The sequence below is a fragment of the Rhododendron vialii genome, chromosome 3a (assembly GCF_030253575.1).
Source record: "Rhododendron vialii isolate Sample 1 chromosome 3a, ASM3025357v1".
Taxonomy (NCBI): Eukaryota; Viridiplantae; Streptophyta; class Magnoliopsida; order Ericales; family Ericaceae; genus Rhododendron; species Rhododendron vialii.
The window spans coordinates 5540300-5553038 of NC_080559.1; the positions used below are offsets into that span (position 1 = coordinate 5540300).

At 41.6% G+C, this 12739-nt stretch overlaps 2 protein-coding genes across 5 annotated transcripts; one reads left to right on the forward strand and one right to left on the reverse strand.

Annotated features, from left to right (window-relative positions):
- The first annotated feature begins 657 nt into the window (after nucleotides 1-657).
- LOC131319511 (uncharacterized) lies at nucleotides 658-9267 on the forward strand. Of its 4 annotated transcripts, none has more exons than XM_058349788.1 (7): nucleotides 662-911; nucleotides 3301-3436; nucleotides 3593-3769; nucleotides 4388-4486; nucleotides 4588-4830; nucleotides 7494-7946; nucleotides 8834-9267. In XM_058349788.1, the coding sequence occupies exons 2-6, from the start codon at nucleotides 3365-3367 to the stop codon at nucleotides 7917-7919; spliced, it is 1017 nt and encodes a 338-aa protein (XP_058205771.1). In that variant the 5' UTR covers nucleotides 662-911; nucleotides 3301-3364; the 3' UTR covers nucleotides 7920-7946; nucleotides 8834-9267. The 4 variants fall into 4 exon arrangements, with proteins under 4 accessions (XP_058205773.1, XP_058205771.1, XP_058205772.1 ...); XM_058349789.1 differs by having other exon boundaries at nucleotides 8839-9267; XM_058349787.1 differs by lacking the exon at nucleotides 8834-9267 and adding an exon at nucleotides 8050-8081.
- A 642-nt stretch (nucleotides 9268-9909) lies between these two features.
- On the reverse strand, nucleotides 9910-11770 carry LOC131321070 (homoserine kinase). Its single transcript, XM_058352086.1, has 5 exons — nucleotides 10667-11770; nucleotides 10521-10571; nucleotides 10258-10380; nucleotides 10090-10173; nucleotides 9910-9972 (listed from the first exon to the last, which is right to left on the reverse strand). The coding sequence occupies exons 1-5, from the start codon at nucleotides 11768-11770 to the stop codon at nucleotides 9910-9912; spliced, it is 1425 nt and encodes a 474-aa protein (XP_058208069.1).
- Nucleotides 11771-12739: the final 969 nt, after the last annotated feature.

Genomic DNA, 12739 nt, shown 5'->3' on the forward strand with positions numbered 1-12739 from the left:
GCACCTTGTTTTGTTGTGATTCGAATGCTATGGATCCTTTGTTTACCTATTCATATGCGGGTCAAGGTTGTATTGATTATTGATAACCTCCGAAATTAGTAAATTTCAAGAAACATCCCAGACCTTTTCGCTAATACGTTTCAGACGTTTAATTGAAGTTTTACTAAGTTGGGGGTAATTATGAGACATTTGAGTGATTGTTCAACGACTTCTTTTCGAATTTTCTCTAATTACAAATATGTTTGAAAATGTTTATATGTCGATAAGTTGTTTAACAAAAGTAATATTTTGATAGGGAAAAAATTAAAAAACCGGAACTGGGATGATGCCAAGCAACCTCTTGCCAAGCGGGTGCCGGAGCCGGAGCGACATCCGACTGTTCATCTCGGCACGAACAGCTAGAATTGAATCGGAGCGCATACAGATCTAATGGTTAATTGCTCGGTCAAAATACGAGTCGTCGATTGTAGAGATGAACGGTTGGATCGTTCGCTCGGCACTCACTTAGCGGGGGTGTTTGGCACTTGGCAGCGTCCCCAGCCCTCCCAGAGCGGGGGGAAAAGTCTAGACTCTAGAAAACATGCGTATGAGGATTAATTGCATCAGACATGTGACGAGTCGTAACAAACGAACATACATTGTATGTGTGCAAATATAAACCGGCAGGTCAAAACTACCAGAAGAAAGAAAGATTCAAATGAAACATACGGCAAGGATTTGTTTGTCCACCCTGAATTCACTCCTCCTTCTCTCACCACTCCGTCCTTCTCTCTCCTCTATATTTCCATCTCTTCTATCATCCATTCCAAAACTCAAGGTGATCAATACTACTGCATACAGCATCATTCTCTCTCTCTCTCTCTCTCTCTCTCATGGGATGGTAGTCTCACAAACACCTCTCTTCGCGAAAGGTACATACAAGTATATATGTCTATGCATTGATTTTCTCTCTTCCTCCTCCATTTGTTGTCAATAGTAATTGCAGAGTTGGGTTCCGGTTCGATTGATGGAATAATCACACACTGAAATTTGTAGACGATTTGATATTTTCTCTCTTATTAGTTTTTTTTTTTCCTAGCTTTAAGAAAAAGAATTGGGAATATGTTAATTTTCTTTGGTAAGTATTTTGCCAATTGAATTCTGTTGGGTATACCATGAAAACAGATATTGTACACAAGACCATGAGACAGAAATATGACGCAGGCCGTAGCCTGCGAGATTAGGATAGTACGGGGATGCCACTCGACACGACCAAGCTAAGCGCTTGATTATAGGAGGAATCACTCACTCCAAGCAAGACGCTCTTGCAAATAATTAAATAATCAACTCAACTCTCTCTTTCTCATTTCAATAGATTACTATTCTTTTTTTTTTTTCACGGAAACAGGGTGGTATTTACTCAACCGAAATGTGGTCTGAGGATCGAACATCATCAAGGGCAAGATTGGCAATCCATTGAGGGAAAGGAAACACCACCTCAACACCCCCCACCCCCCAATTTTCCAATCAAGCGCCCAATAGGAATTGCCTAGCTAACGAGTGGGCTACCCTATTAGAAGAAGGTGTAACATGCATAAAAAGTACACGAAGAAAATAACACCATAAGCTCTAAACAATCTAAAAGTATAGAGCTACAATATGAGAAGCTCTCCCTCCTGGGTAAGGGCCTGAACAATCTGAGCCGAGTCGTCTTCCACGATAATTCTTGAGAAACCTTTCTGCAAAGCCGAAATCATAGCTTCCCAAAATCCCAATGCCTCAGTGGTTCGTGGAGTATAAGTACACACAAAAGGAATAGAACAGGTCCCAGTATGCTCCCCAAATGATCACGAGCAACAAAGCCGACACCAACGATGCCATCCTATTTATTCACAGCTCCATCAACATTAAGCTTAATCACATTCAGAGGTGGCGGATGCCACCGATCAGATGTGCTAGGAGTCTGGGGTTTTAACTTGCGTTTCAAGTCCAAAGCTTCCTTCATTTCAAGACAGAGAAGTAGCCTTTTCCAAAACGGTAGCCGATGACCTGGCTTGGGCCTCAAAATGGATTTTGTTTCTTCCCTTCCATATGAATCAGCAAATAGATGCCAAGAGGGCACCCATGTCTATTAACGAACTACTAGATTGTACATTTTAGGAGACGGAGGTCCGCCAATCATAAAAAGAAAGAGAATCCCAGGAGCTGGATATAGAGAGAGCAAAAGGGGAATTCTGCCACACCTCCTTGGAGAATTTGCAATGGAAAAGTAGGCATTACAAAGATGACTCTTCAAGACTCGTAAGAAAACCTACACAATTATCAACTAGACCTTTCAAATACCTAGACCACTATAAAAACAAAGACACAACTTACTAGATAGTCAAAACACATTAAATACTAAGACTAGAAACTAGAAGATAGATAGTCAAAACATATCAAATACTTGGCCTAGAAACTAAAAGATATGGACTAGAAACTAAATAGACACTTAAAAAATAACTAAGATAACTCTTCGTTTCCAGATTAGCTCCTGCATCAAGATAAGATTATTACCCAACAATAGGCTGCATGTATCCTTTGAGGTTGGGAGCTCAAGCTGGTGCGGGGGAGTGGAAGGATGTAAAAGAATCTATGGCTGAGAGCGTCTATAGGAGCATGCGTAGTTGTATATGATATCTACAGAAATATAGAACTTAAAAAACATATATCTATACTCAAAATATTATTTTGTTGTTAGTATTGGTATACATGTCAGTTCGCAATTCGGGTCATAGAAACATTGTTTATGCTAAGTACTTGATCAAATTTAAGTTGGTACTTGATACTTGAGACATTCTATCCTAGCTAAGAGCGGACTCCATGAGGTCATCTTGTTGTCGGGGCAGCAGGGCATGTCTCACATATCTCGCTTGGCAAGTTTTCAGTGTCAAGAGAAACAGCCAACGCATCCCTTTGAGCTGTATATCAGTGACAAGAACTTGAGTCACTTGATGTGAGATGGTGATAAATGAGACCTTTTTCTTTGTATGTGAAGTATTTATCCACATTTATTTGCGCGTTCAAATAAGTAGAATGGGTTCATGAATTTAGAGAATTACGCCCGTAGACGAGTATGATCACGAAAATGTATTAGGGTTGGAAGGTCATTGCATCCAAAATCGACAATAAACTTCCGGAAACAAAATCCTAAAGTACGGTCACTTTCCCTTTGGTATAGTCTCAAACAATAAACAATGCTGATTCAGTAGTGTTACATATTCTTATACACTCATCTTGTTCCACGTAGAGATAATTTTTTGATTCTGTATTTATGTGCAGTTTGCACTCAAGGATAGCTTCTCTGAAGTCTTTTTAGCTTGATTTTGCTTGATCCGAGTTTGAAATGATGGCCACCAAAAAGTCCCGCATAGTCGTGCCAGAGAAGTCTCTACCACCTGAAGGGCAACAAGCCAAGGTATTTTGAATCCCATTTTCCATGTGAAATTCTTATCACTTCTGGCGTCGCCTCTGCGTGCTATATGTGGGCGTGTATCAAGCATTTCCCCCACAACAAATATAGACTAGGGAAAAAGCAATTGGGAGGTGTAAGTAATGGGTGTTTATTTTGTAGATCAATGAGATTAGAAAGTCGATCGGTAGTATCACCAGCAAGTTTCCAATGCTGTGCTCAGATGCATCAATTTTAAGGTACCTCAAAGCAAGGAACTGGAACACAAAGAAGGCAAGCAAGATGTTGAAAGAAACCTTGAAATGGAGGCTGGACTACAAGCCAGAGAAAATCCAATGGGTATGCATTTGTTGTGTTTTTGTAGTTCTTTCACTACCAATGTGCATGTCTAACTACAGTACAGAGTCACACAATTAACCGGGAAGTACTAAAACATGTCAATCCAATATTGTTTTGGGGTACTGCATACCATGTATATCCTGACTGGGCCACGGTATTTCCTTCATTTCTATTCCGACTATTAATGTGTGCGAAGTGTAGAGTACATGTATAGCTCCTCGTCTGTTTTTACAGTTTTCTGACACTTAGTTGAATGGTGTTGCTATCGTTTCTAGAGGCTCCTGACCCCGATTCTTCTCCAAATCCACGCAGCTGTCCCTATGAATAGAAAAAATTATTACAGAACACAAACTGGAAAGCAGTACGATTAGACATTATTGCTAGAAATGAGGTGTCGTTTTGAATGTAAGCTTCAAGCATGCCTACAATAGTAGCTTAATTTTCAATACTTGTATTTTGTCTGTCATTGTCAGAATCTCAGATATATGCTATTACTTGGTGTAAGTTGTTATTCGGTATGGGTCTCAACCATGGTTTCTGATGATTTACATAATTAGTGTATTCGTTTGATTTACATATCGGTGAGATTGCTTGTTGAGAGTTGTTCCTTGTTTTTAGGAAGATGTAGCTCATGAAGCCAAGATCGGGAAACTTTACAGGGCTAACTACTTGGACAAACATGGGAGGACTATTCTTATTATGAGACCTGGTCTCCAGGTAGATATATAACATGCCAAGCATCTCAGATTTCGCCGGTAGTGGAATTATTACTTTGCTTTAAGTTTGTCTCACAAAGACATTCTCCTTTGTTGTGCAAGAGTACGAGCTCAACAGAGGTGCAAATCAAATACCTGGTGTATTGCATGGAGAGGGCCATATCAGATTTAAAACCAGTTCAGGAGCAGATGGTGTGGTTAATTGATTTTCAAGGGTGGAACATGTCAAGCATATCCGTGAAGGTGACTCGGGAAACAGCTCATCTATTGCAGGAACGTTACCCAGAAAGGCTAGGACTTGCAATCCTCTATGATCCTCCAAAAGTCTTTGAATCTTTTTGGTTGGTAGGTTACAGGTTTCCTTTTTGTTATATATAGAATATGCTAGTTATTGTTGGATCTTGTTGAGGCTCTTAGTTTTGTAGTTACATAAATGAACCCATTGAATTTAGTTACTGGAACTACTGTGGCTACTAGCTGTCTTTTGCGTATCGTCTTGTACTTAATGTATTAAGAAGCTGATACTGGTGTAGAACCTGTGCTGTAATAGTGAATACTGAGACACACCAATCAAACGGTTGGGCATTTCCTTTAGGAGAGAAACTATATCAATGCTACGATGAATTAAGAAGAAGGCGAGGATTGGTTTTTGTTGTTTCCAATGAGTGATGCGCACTCTGATTCAGATGTAGTTAAACATGCTAGATTCTTCACTGTTTTGGACAACTGTAAGTTGAAGTTGGTGCCTTAGAGTAGGTAGATAGTGATTTCCAAGTAAACGGCATAGTCGGTAAACACCATGAGATGGACAAAGAATGTGTTTTTCTTATTTTATTACTTGAAATTAGGATACAAGTATAGGGTGTTAACAATGTACTTGAAACCATTAAAAGAAACAAGTGAATTCCTATGTAGCGTTGAAGTAAGAAGTAGGCGAGGATTGGTTTTTGTTGTTTCCAATGAGTGATGCGCACTCTGATTCGGATGTAGTTAAACATGCTAGATTCTTCACTGTTTTGGACAACTGTAAGTTGAAGTTGGTGCCTTAGAGTAGGAAGATAGTGATTTCCAAGTAAACGGCAGAGTCAGTAAACACCATGAGATGGACAAAGAATGTGTTTTTCTTACTTTATTACGTGAAATTAGGATACAAGTGTAGGGTGTTAACAATGTACTTGAAACCATTAAAAGAAACAAGTGCATTCCTATCTCTTGTCCTCGTGAAATGCTAAAAAGGCAAATGAGGATGGTTAGCTTTTCACCCTTCATTACATGAGGCATAAGCAGCAAGGTGTTGAGGCTTGAGCTCCTTTAAGGCCTAGAAATAAGTATCCTAATATCAATGCGCAAGCAATTATCATGGTCGATCACTGATTTACTATAGCTAGCAAAAGCTATATTTATGTGGCAATACTGTTTGAACACCAATTTCTGTTAAACATACCGCCTCTAGAGGCTAGTTTTGCTTTTGGGTGGATGAATTTTGTTACCTCTATCACATAATTACCTATAAGTAGTTTGGTAGATTTAATTGCTCTGTTTCACTCCAATTGCTCTGTTTCACTCCAAATAAAGATCGAGAGAGCCAACCTTGGTTGGAAGTCAGCAGTGCCTTGGCAAAAAGGCCTTACAGACAAGGTTATGTCTTTGGAGGATAGCACAAATCTGAATGCCTCAAGGCAATTTGTCGACACCACAACTTGATGACTGCCTTGAGGCAAGCCTCAACATGTGTGACCCATGTGAAGCTTCTCCTTAAACTTCACAATCAATAAGAGATCCATGCCAAATGATTATAGGCAAGAGGTAGTAACATGCGTTTCTGAGACTGAGGACAACAAAATATGTGTGAGAACCCAGGAAAGCAACTCTGTAGGTTCCTATATGAAGGATGGCTTAAAGGCCAGGTTCTGCTCTTTGGTTTCTTGCTTGTTTATTTCTTAAGCGGATTGGATAAGACTTGGGAGATTGAGTGTTCACATGGATAGGAGAAGGCTAGAAACAAATGGTGGTTTCCAAAATGAGGAGACCTTAATGCCAATTGCTTTGGTGTTGCAGATACCTCAGGATATTGTTTGATTATCAACCTGCTATTAATATCATGTTTCATGAGATGATACGTTCATTGTCATTTTCTCAGAAATATAGTAGAAGAACAAACAAATGGCAACAATATATTCTAAGTCAGAGGACTAGGTCGGACGTTTTCCATAAAGGATTCAGGGAAAGGTCTGTTTTATCTACACCTGCTTCCTATTTTACCCCTACAGGGATTTATGGTATGGTTGTCACAAAGGTGAGAAACATGTTAAGAGTAGCCTTGTGATAGTTCTTCTGAAGTATTATAGGAGCTACCGGCTTTAGGGTACTCATGTATTTTGTTCCTCTTACACAGCTCTCTACTATTTCTCCCCTCTTACATATAGCATCAGATGGAACAATATATATCTTTTTTCGTAAGCGCAATATTGTGTGTGTGTGTGTGTCTATATGTATGTTTGTATACTGAAAAAGCACCAAGGATGGTGATTGGCCAATCACAAGGATGGGACAATATCAATATTACCACAAAGCAAAACCTGTAATCCATTTGGCTGGGGCTTTTGAGGACTCTTTGATGCAATATAAGCAAGATTGTTAGTAGCATCCACAACAAAAGCCTGGTCTAATTTGTTAAAGGACAAGAAGTTATTTTCTACGGTGTTGGGGATTTATGTAATCCTGATAAAGGCCGACCATTAGATGATCCAGTTGCCATGAAATGAAAATTTAGGGGTCGATTCTGTTAGGTTCTGTCTTGGACTCAACCTATGTTCTTCTTGCGAAAAGAGGAAGACCATATTTGTTGCTATGATGCAAAAACATTGTAAGGTATTTAGCCTTGCATTACCTTCGAAATGGTTTCCTGCTTTTCTTTCCACGTTATACACTTCGCTCGGGATATAGTTTTTAGTACTATTTTACTTCCCACTGTCATCCAAGATTACACTGAAATGTATTTCTTGCAGCTGGTGAAACCATTTCTTGAGCCCAAGACATACAAGAAAGTGAAGTTTGTCTTTCGCAACGATCAACAAAGCCGGAAGATAATGGAAGAACTATTTGATATGGATAAGCTGGAATCCGTGTTTGGCGGTAGAAACTCAATTGGGTTTGTCTATGAAGATTATGCCAAGCGTATGATGGAGGAGGACAAGAAAATGTCTGATTCCACTGATAACGAATGTTTGTCTCATTCTCCATCAACTATGATATTGGAGTTGCAGCATTCAGAACCAAACTCGGACCTGACTTCCGAGGCCTCTGATGATGAAACTGATTCGTCAACCTTCTTGGAGGAGGTTGAAGAGAAGATTGAAGGTTTTTCACTCGGCTCCAAAGATGTGGAAACTGTTGAAGTAGACACAAGAAGTAAAAGAAGCGAGACTGAGTGACCGAAAAAAATGCAATTTGAATATAAGGTTAGTTCATGACATTAGTTTTAGCTTGAGTAGATGCAATGACACCTTATACAGTGTTAACATTTAGCATAGTTTTCTGATGGAGATTTCTGCCCTGTGGAAGTAAAATGTTATCGTGGTCTGCCTATTCCTTTTTTTTGGGTACCTGACTTAGGCCAAACAAAGGTAACAACTTCTCTCCAATCCTCTAAATGGGTGGACTTAGGACTGCCGAGTTCAGGCCTGTGGTCAGAGCTGGCCTTGGGGAGGCCGAGGAAATGGCCACTTCTGCACCTGACCCTGGGTCCAAAAATGGGGCCGCCCTAAATTTGGTAGCTCGTGTATTCGAAAATTTTGTTTTATTTGAGCCCAGCCAAGCAAAGGGCACAACTTTTGTTAGCTCATATTGCACTTCTGTTTTGGACAGTAACGAAAAATACATCTTGTCCGTTAGAAGCACATTTGGTTCTTGGAAAAGCTTAATAGAGTTAGAGGCCTCGAGGGTGGTCGGTTCTGGTTCTTCGTCTGGGTTGTCTTTCAAGATTGAGATGGCTGTGTTACTAATACCTAATGTCGGAGTTTTTTTATTTGAAGTTGGTTCGTCCTGTTAAAAGATTTTCTACAGCAATAGAGGCCTCTTGTTTTAGGTTCTCAATTTCAAAAGTTACTTGGATCATCAAATAAAAATTAGGTAAAGGAGATCTATAGGGTTTTATCTACTAAAATTTTGCATTTAATACCATGAATGACAAGAAGGCATAGAATTGAAACATATACTAGTTTAGACTCCTGAGAAAAGAAAAAAACAGATGTATTTCACTTTTTCGAGCATAGTGACTTTTAAGTTTAGGAGTTTTGTACTTGCACCTTTTTCAGGTTTATTTAGCTTTTCATATTTTGTTCCTCAGTTCAGGAGTCTCAGTAAGGGTATGAAACAGCCTACAAAATGCATGAATATGTTCATCAAACTGGAACTAGTGATGGACCCATGACGCCAAACAACATCCTATGTGGACTGGAGAGAAACCAATCTCATCTATCCATAATCAACGTACATCTACTGGCATAAATATATGTGTAGGCAGAGAGACAGGTATATTTGTATTATGGTCTTGTCAAGAACAATGCTTCTGTTCAGGAGTTGCCGACTCTTCGAGTCTTGATTCTCTCAAACTCAATACTGCAGTAAGCAAAGGCCTACAAAAGTCCAGGGCCCAGGCAAGTACTTCAGAGTAACTGAAAATCACCAATTGATACATCCCATTTGCAAGACAAAAAGGCAACACAAAATTTATGAGTCGACTGCATAAACCAACCACGTTCAGTTAGGGCATGATAAGGCAATACCCTTGTAGAGCCCCCAACTTCTTCTCCTATGCGAGGTTGTTCTGGTGTCATTCTGAAGTGAAATCCCTAATGCGCCCATTAATAAGTGAAACTCTTTTCCTTAATGCACCTATTAATTCCATCGTCTTGTCAGACAAGCTAGTTTGTAGCTTCATGCTTTTAACACAGGTCAATCTAGCTCAACATACGACTCCTCTTTCAGCCCTGCAAACCAACATGGCAAACATCCTCCTATTAACTTCGTCAAGCTTCTCATCAATGGTTCAGATTATGAATCTCCTGGAGAAGCAGCAATTGAGGGTGTTTTCACGGAACATTAGTAAAGCAACTAACTCTCTTCCGGGACTATTGGCAGGCTCATGATAGCTTTCCCTAGCCAGCGGAGAAAAAGAAGTGGAATTCATCATTGACACTGATAGCATTCAATGCATTTTGCACCCCATACACAAGCATCGTCTGCTTTTGCAGCTAGCAGGGGCTAATTTCAATGGCCTACGTATACACCTAAGCAGTAGAAAAGGCAAATTGCTGGGGATGACTATAAGAGAGCCTTGGTTCCTAGAAATGTATCCATAGCCAATATTCGATAGTTTTCAAAATGGACAAAGTTTACTTATCTCTGGTAAACGGTAGGCTGTTAATACTTATTTGAGTTCCAATGTTCAACTTCAATAGGTAATATAGAATTGGAGGCTTTTGCCTTCAAAAAGTTCCAAGTTTGACTAATATAATGATAATTAGCTCATTAAGGTGCACAAAGTTACTCAAATCTCATCCCTAAGGGCATTCTACTATTCTCAGAGTGTTGGAGGCTAACCACCTCAGATACAGTGAGGAGATAGCTGCTTTCCATCACCAATTGGGTCATTTGCGACACCAGTTCTTCTGCTAAATTAGTAAACTGACAGTCAAAAGCACTAAAGGCAATAGTAGCTACACCAATACTTGGACTCCAAGATGGCATAATGGGGTTTGTTCTTCAAACAGGATAAACCAACAATCCATTTTTTGTCCTGAAAAATATAGAATGTTCTCTAGCAAACAGCAATTCAGGAACACAGATGAAACGTATGCAGTGAAAAACATTTGCCCCATGACTCTGAGAGAACTGAGAACACATGTGAATGATGCATGTGAATGATATATTGAAAATGGCTAGACATTACACTAATGCAATCAAACTAACACAGGCCAAGGTCTCATACGATCAATTTCATCTCAATTGTTGCACAAAAATATGTTTACTACCAAAACAACTGCATCGGCACAAGCGCAGACGTACAAATAAAGAAAACCCAACTACCAAAAACCCACAAATGTCTTATGGCAAAAGAAGCAAAGCATATCATACCCTAACTCAATTTCTTCTTCGATTATAAGGGGATGCTACTAACAAGCCTAGCACCAACTCTATCAAGACAGTTAACCATAGCAGATGCCTTCAAGTTCCCCTCCTTCATAAATGCTTCGACCATCCGATGACCAATCTCCCTCCCCCTCTCCTCACTATCTACCACCGCAACAGCAGTCGGTCCCGACCCACTAATGGTGCACCCAAAAGCCCCAGCCTCAATAGCAGCCTTCTTCACAGCCTCCATCCCGGGAATCAACGGAGCCCTCTTCGGCTCCACGATCCTATCCGACGACATAGCCGTCCCGAGCCCTTTCAAATCACCCTCCAGCAAAGAGGCCGCCAATGCCACTGCCTGACCACAATTCCACACGTGATGCGACATGGTGATCTCTGTCGGCAATGCTGCCCGCATCTTCTTCGTCGGGGCTTCAAATTCGGGACTCACCAACACAAAGAACAAATCCTTCTCCTCCGGAAACCTCAATCGTTTCAATTCGAGAGGATTGTAACCCTGAATCAACACGAAACCTCCCATGATCGCCGGCGCCACGTTATCGGCGTGGTAACCCGAAACCCTAGACTCCGACTCCAAGCCAGCGAGAACCAAGTCAGACACGGTTAGACGACCGCCGAAAAGCTCGTTCACGGCGACGGCCGCCGCCGCGGCGCTGGCGGCGCTGGACCCGAGGCCGCTGCCTAGCGGCAGGCCTTTCTCGAGGGAGAGAGAGAGGCCGACGGAGCGGACGTCGAGCATCTTCATGACGGCCAAGGCGGCGATGCCAGCGCAGTTGAAGTTAGGGTTCTTGGTGAGTTTCTTACCGACGGAGTCATTCGCGGCGGTGATTTGGGAGATAGAGATCTGGCCGGGGTGGACGTGGGGGTCGACGGCGAGGGTGACGTGGTCGCCGAGGCCGTCGACGGCGCAGCCGAGGATGTCGAAGCAGGGGCCGAGGTTGGCGACGGTGGCCGGGGCGAAGGTCCTGACGGAGGCGAAGACGGGGGAGGGGTCGGTGGTTAGGGCTTTGAGAAGGGTTGCGTTAACGGAGGATGTTGTGCAGCATCTGATGCTTGTGGTTCGGTAGGGTTTTGAGGAGGTTGTGGGAGGAGATGGGGAGATGAGCCTGAGAGTAGAGCAGATAGCCATTGTTGCAGAAAAAAGGAGTGTCGGAGTAGTGAGTGAGGGTCCGAGGGAGGAAGAAGAAGTTTTGCAGGGCGAGACGGCACAGTTTAAATTTGAATGATCTGATCTAAATCTTAATTTAGACAGGAGAGACAGAACAATAAATCTTAATTTGAATGATCCGTTATGGAGCAGTAATTAATGGTTTGCACTAACAGCTCGTTTGGATCGAGCGATTTCAGGAGAAAAGAAAGGGGAAGGAGGGAGAACTCAATCTCTCCTCCGTTTGGATGATCCACAAGGCGAGAGAGGGTGAGGAAGGGTGGGAGACGAGAGTCTCATCGTTGCCTGTTTCTGTTTCTCGCCACTTTTGGCGCGATTCCGTGAGAAAGGAGAAGAGACAGGCGACTGGAGAGCGTGAGTGAGAGTAGATCTCACTCGCTCAACTTCCGGCTGCACGTGCCGGCTACGCCGTCGTCTTTTCGTCTTCGGACCAGTGGCTGTGTGGTCGCCGGAGAAGAGGGAGAAGAGTTTCAGGTCGCCGGAGAAGAGAGAGAATAGTTCAAGGTCGCCGGAGAGGAAACCAGTCGCCGGAGATGGGAGTGAGAGTTTGATTTCTCACGTGCGTTTGGATGGAATGGTTAGAAACCCCACCCCTTTCTTTTCTTCTCTCACTACTAAGGGAGACCACTCCCCTTTCTTCCCCTTTCTCACCTAGGCATCCAAAGGGGCTGTTAGGGTCTTTGAACGAATTTGGACAATTAATTATATCAATCATTATTTTTCTAATATTTTTTCAAGGGGAGAAGTTAAAAATCAGCTCGATTGAATAATTGAAAGTTTTTTATGCAACGTACCTATTTAATAAAAAACAATACATTGGATCAACTACTTGTAGTTATTCAATTGAGCTGAATTTATACGAGGTCACCTGAGAAAATAGTTAAGAATTAATGAAGGGATGGGATCATTTATACGGGACTCGAAAGTGGT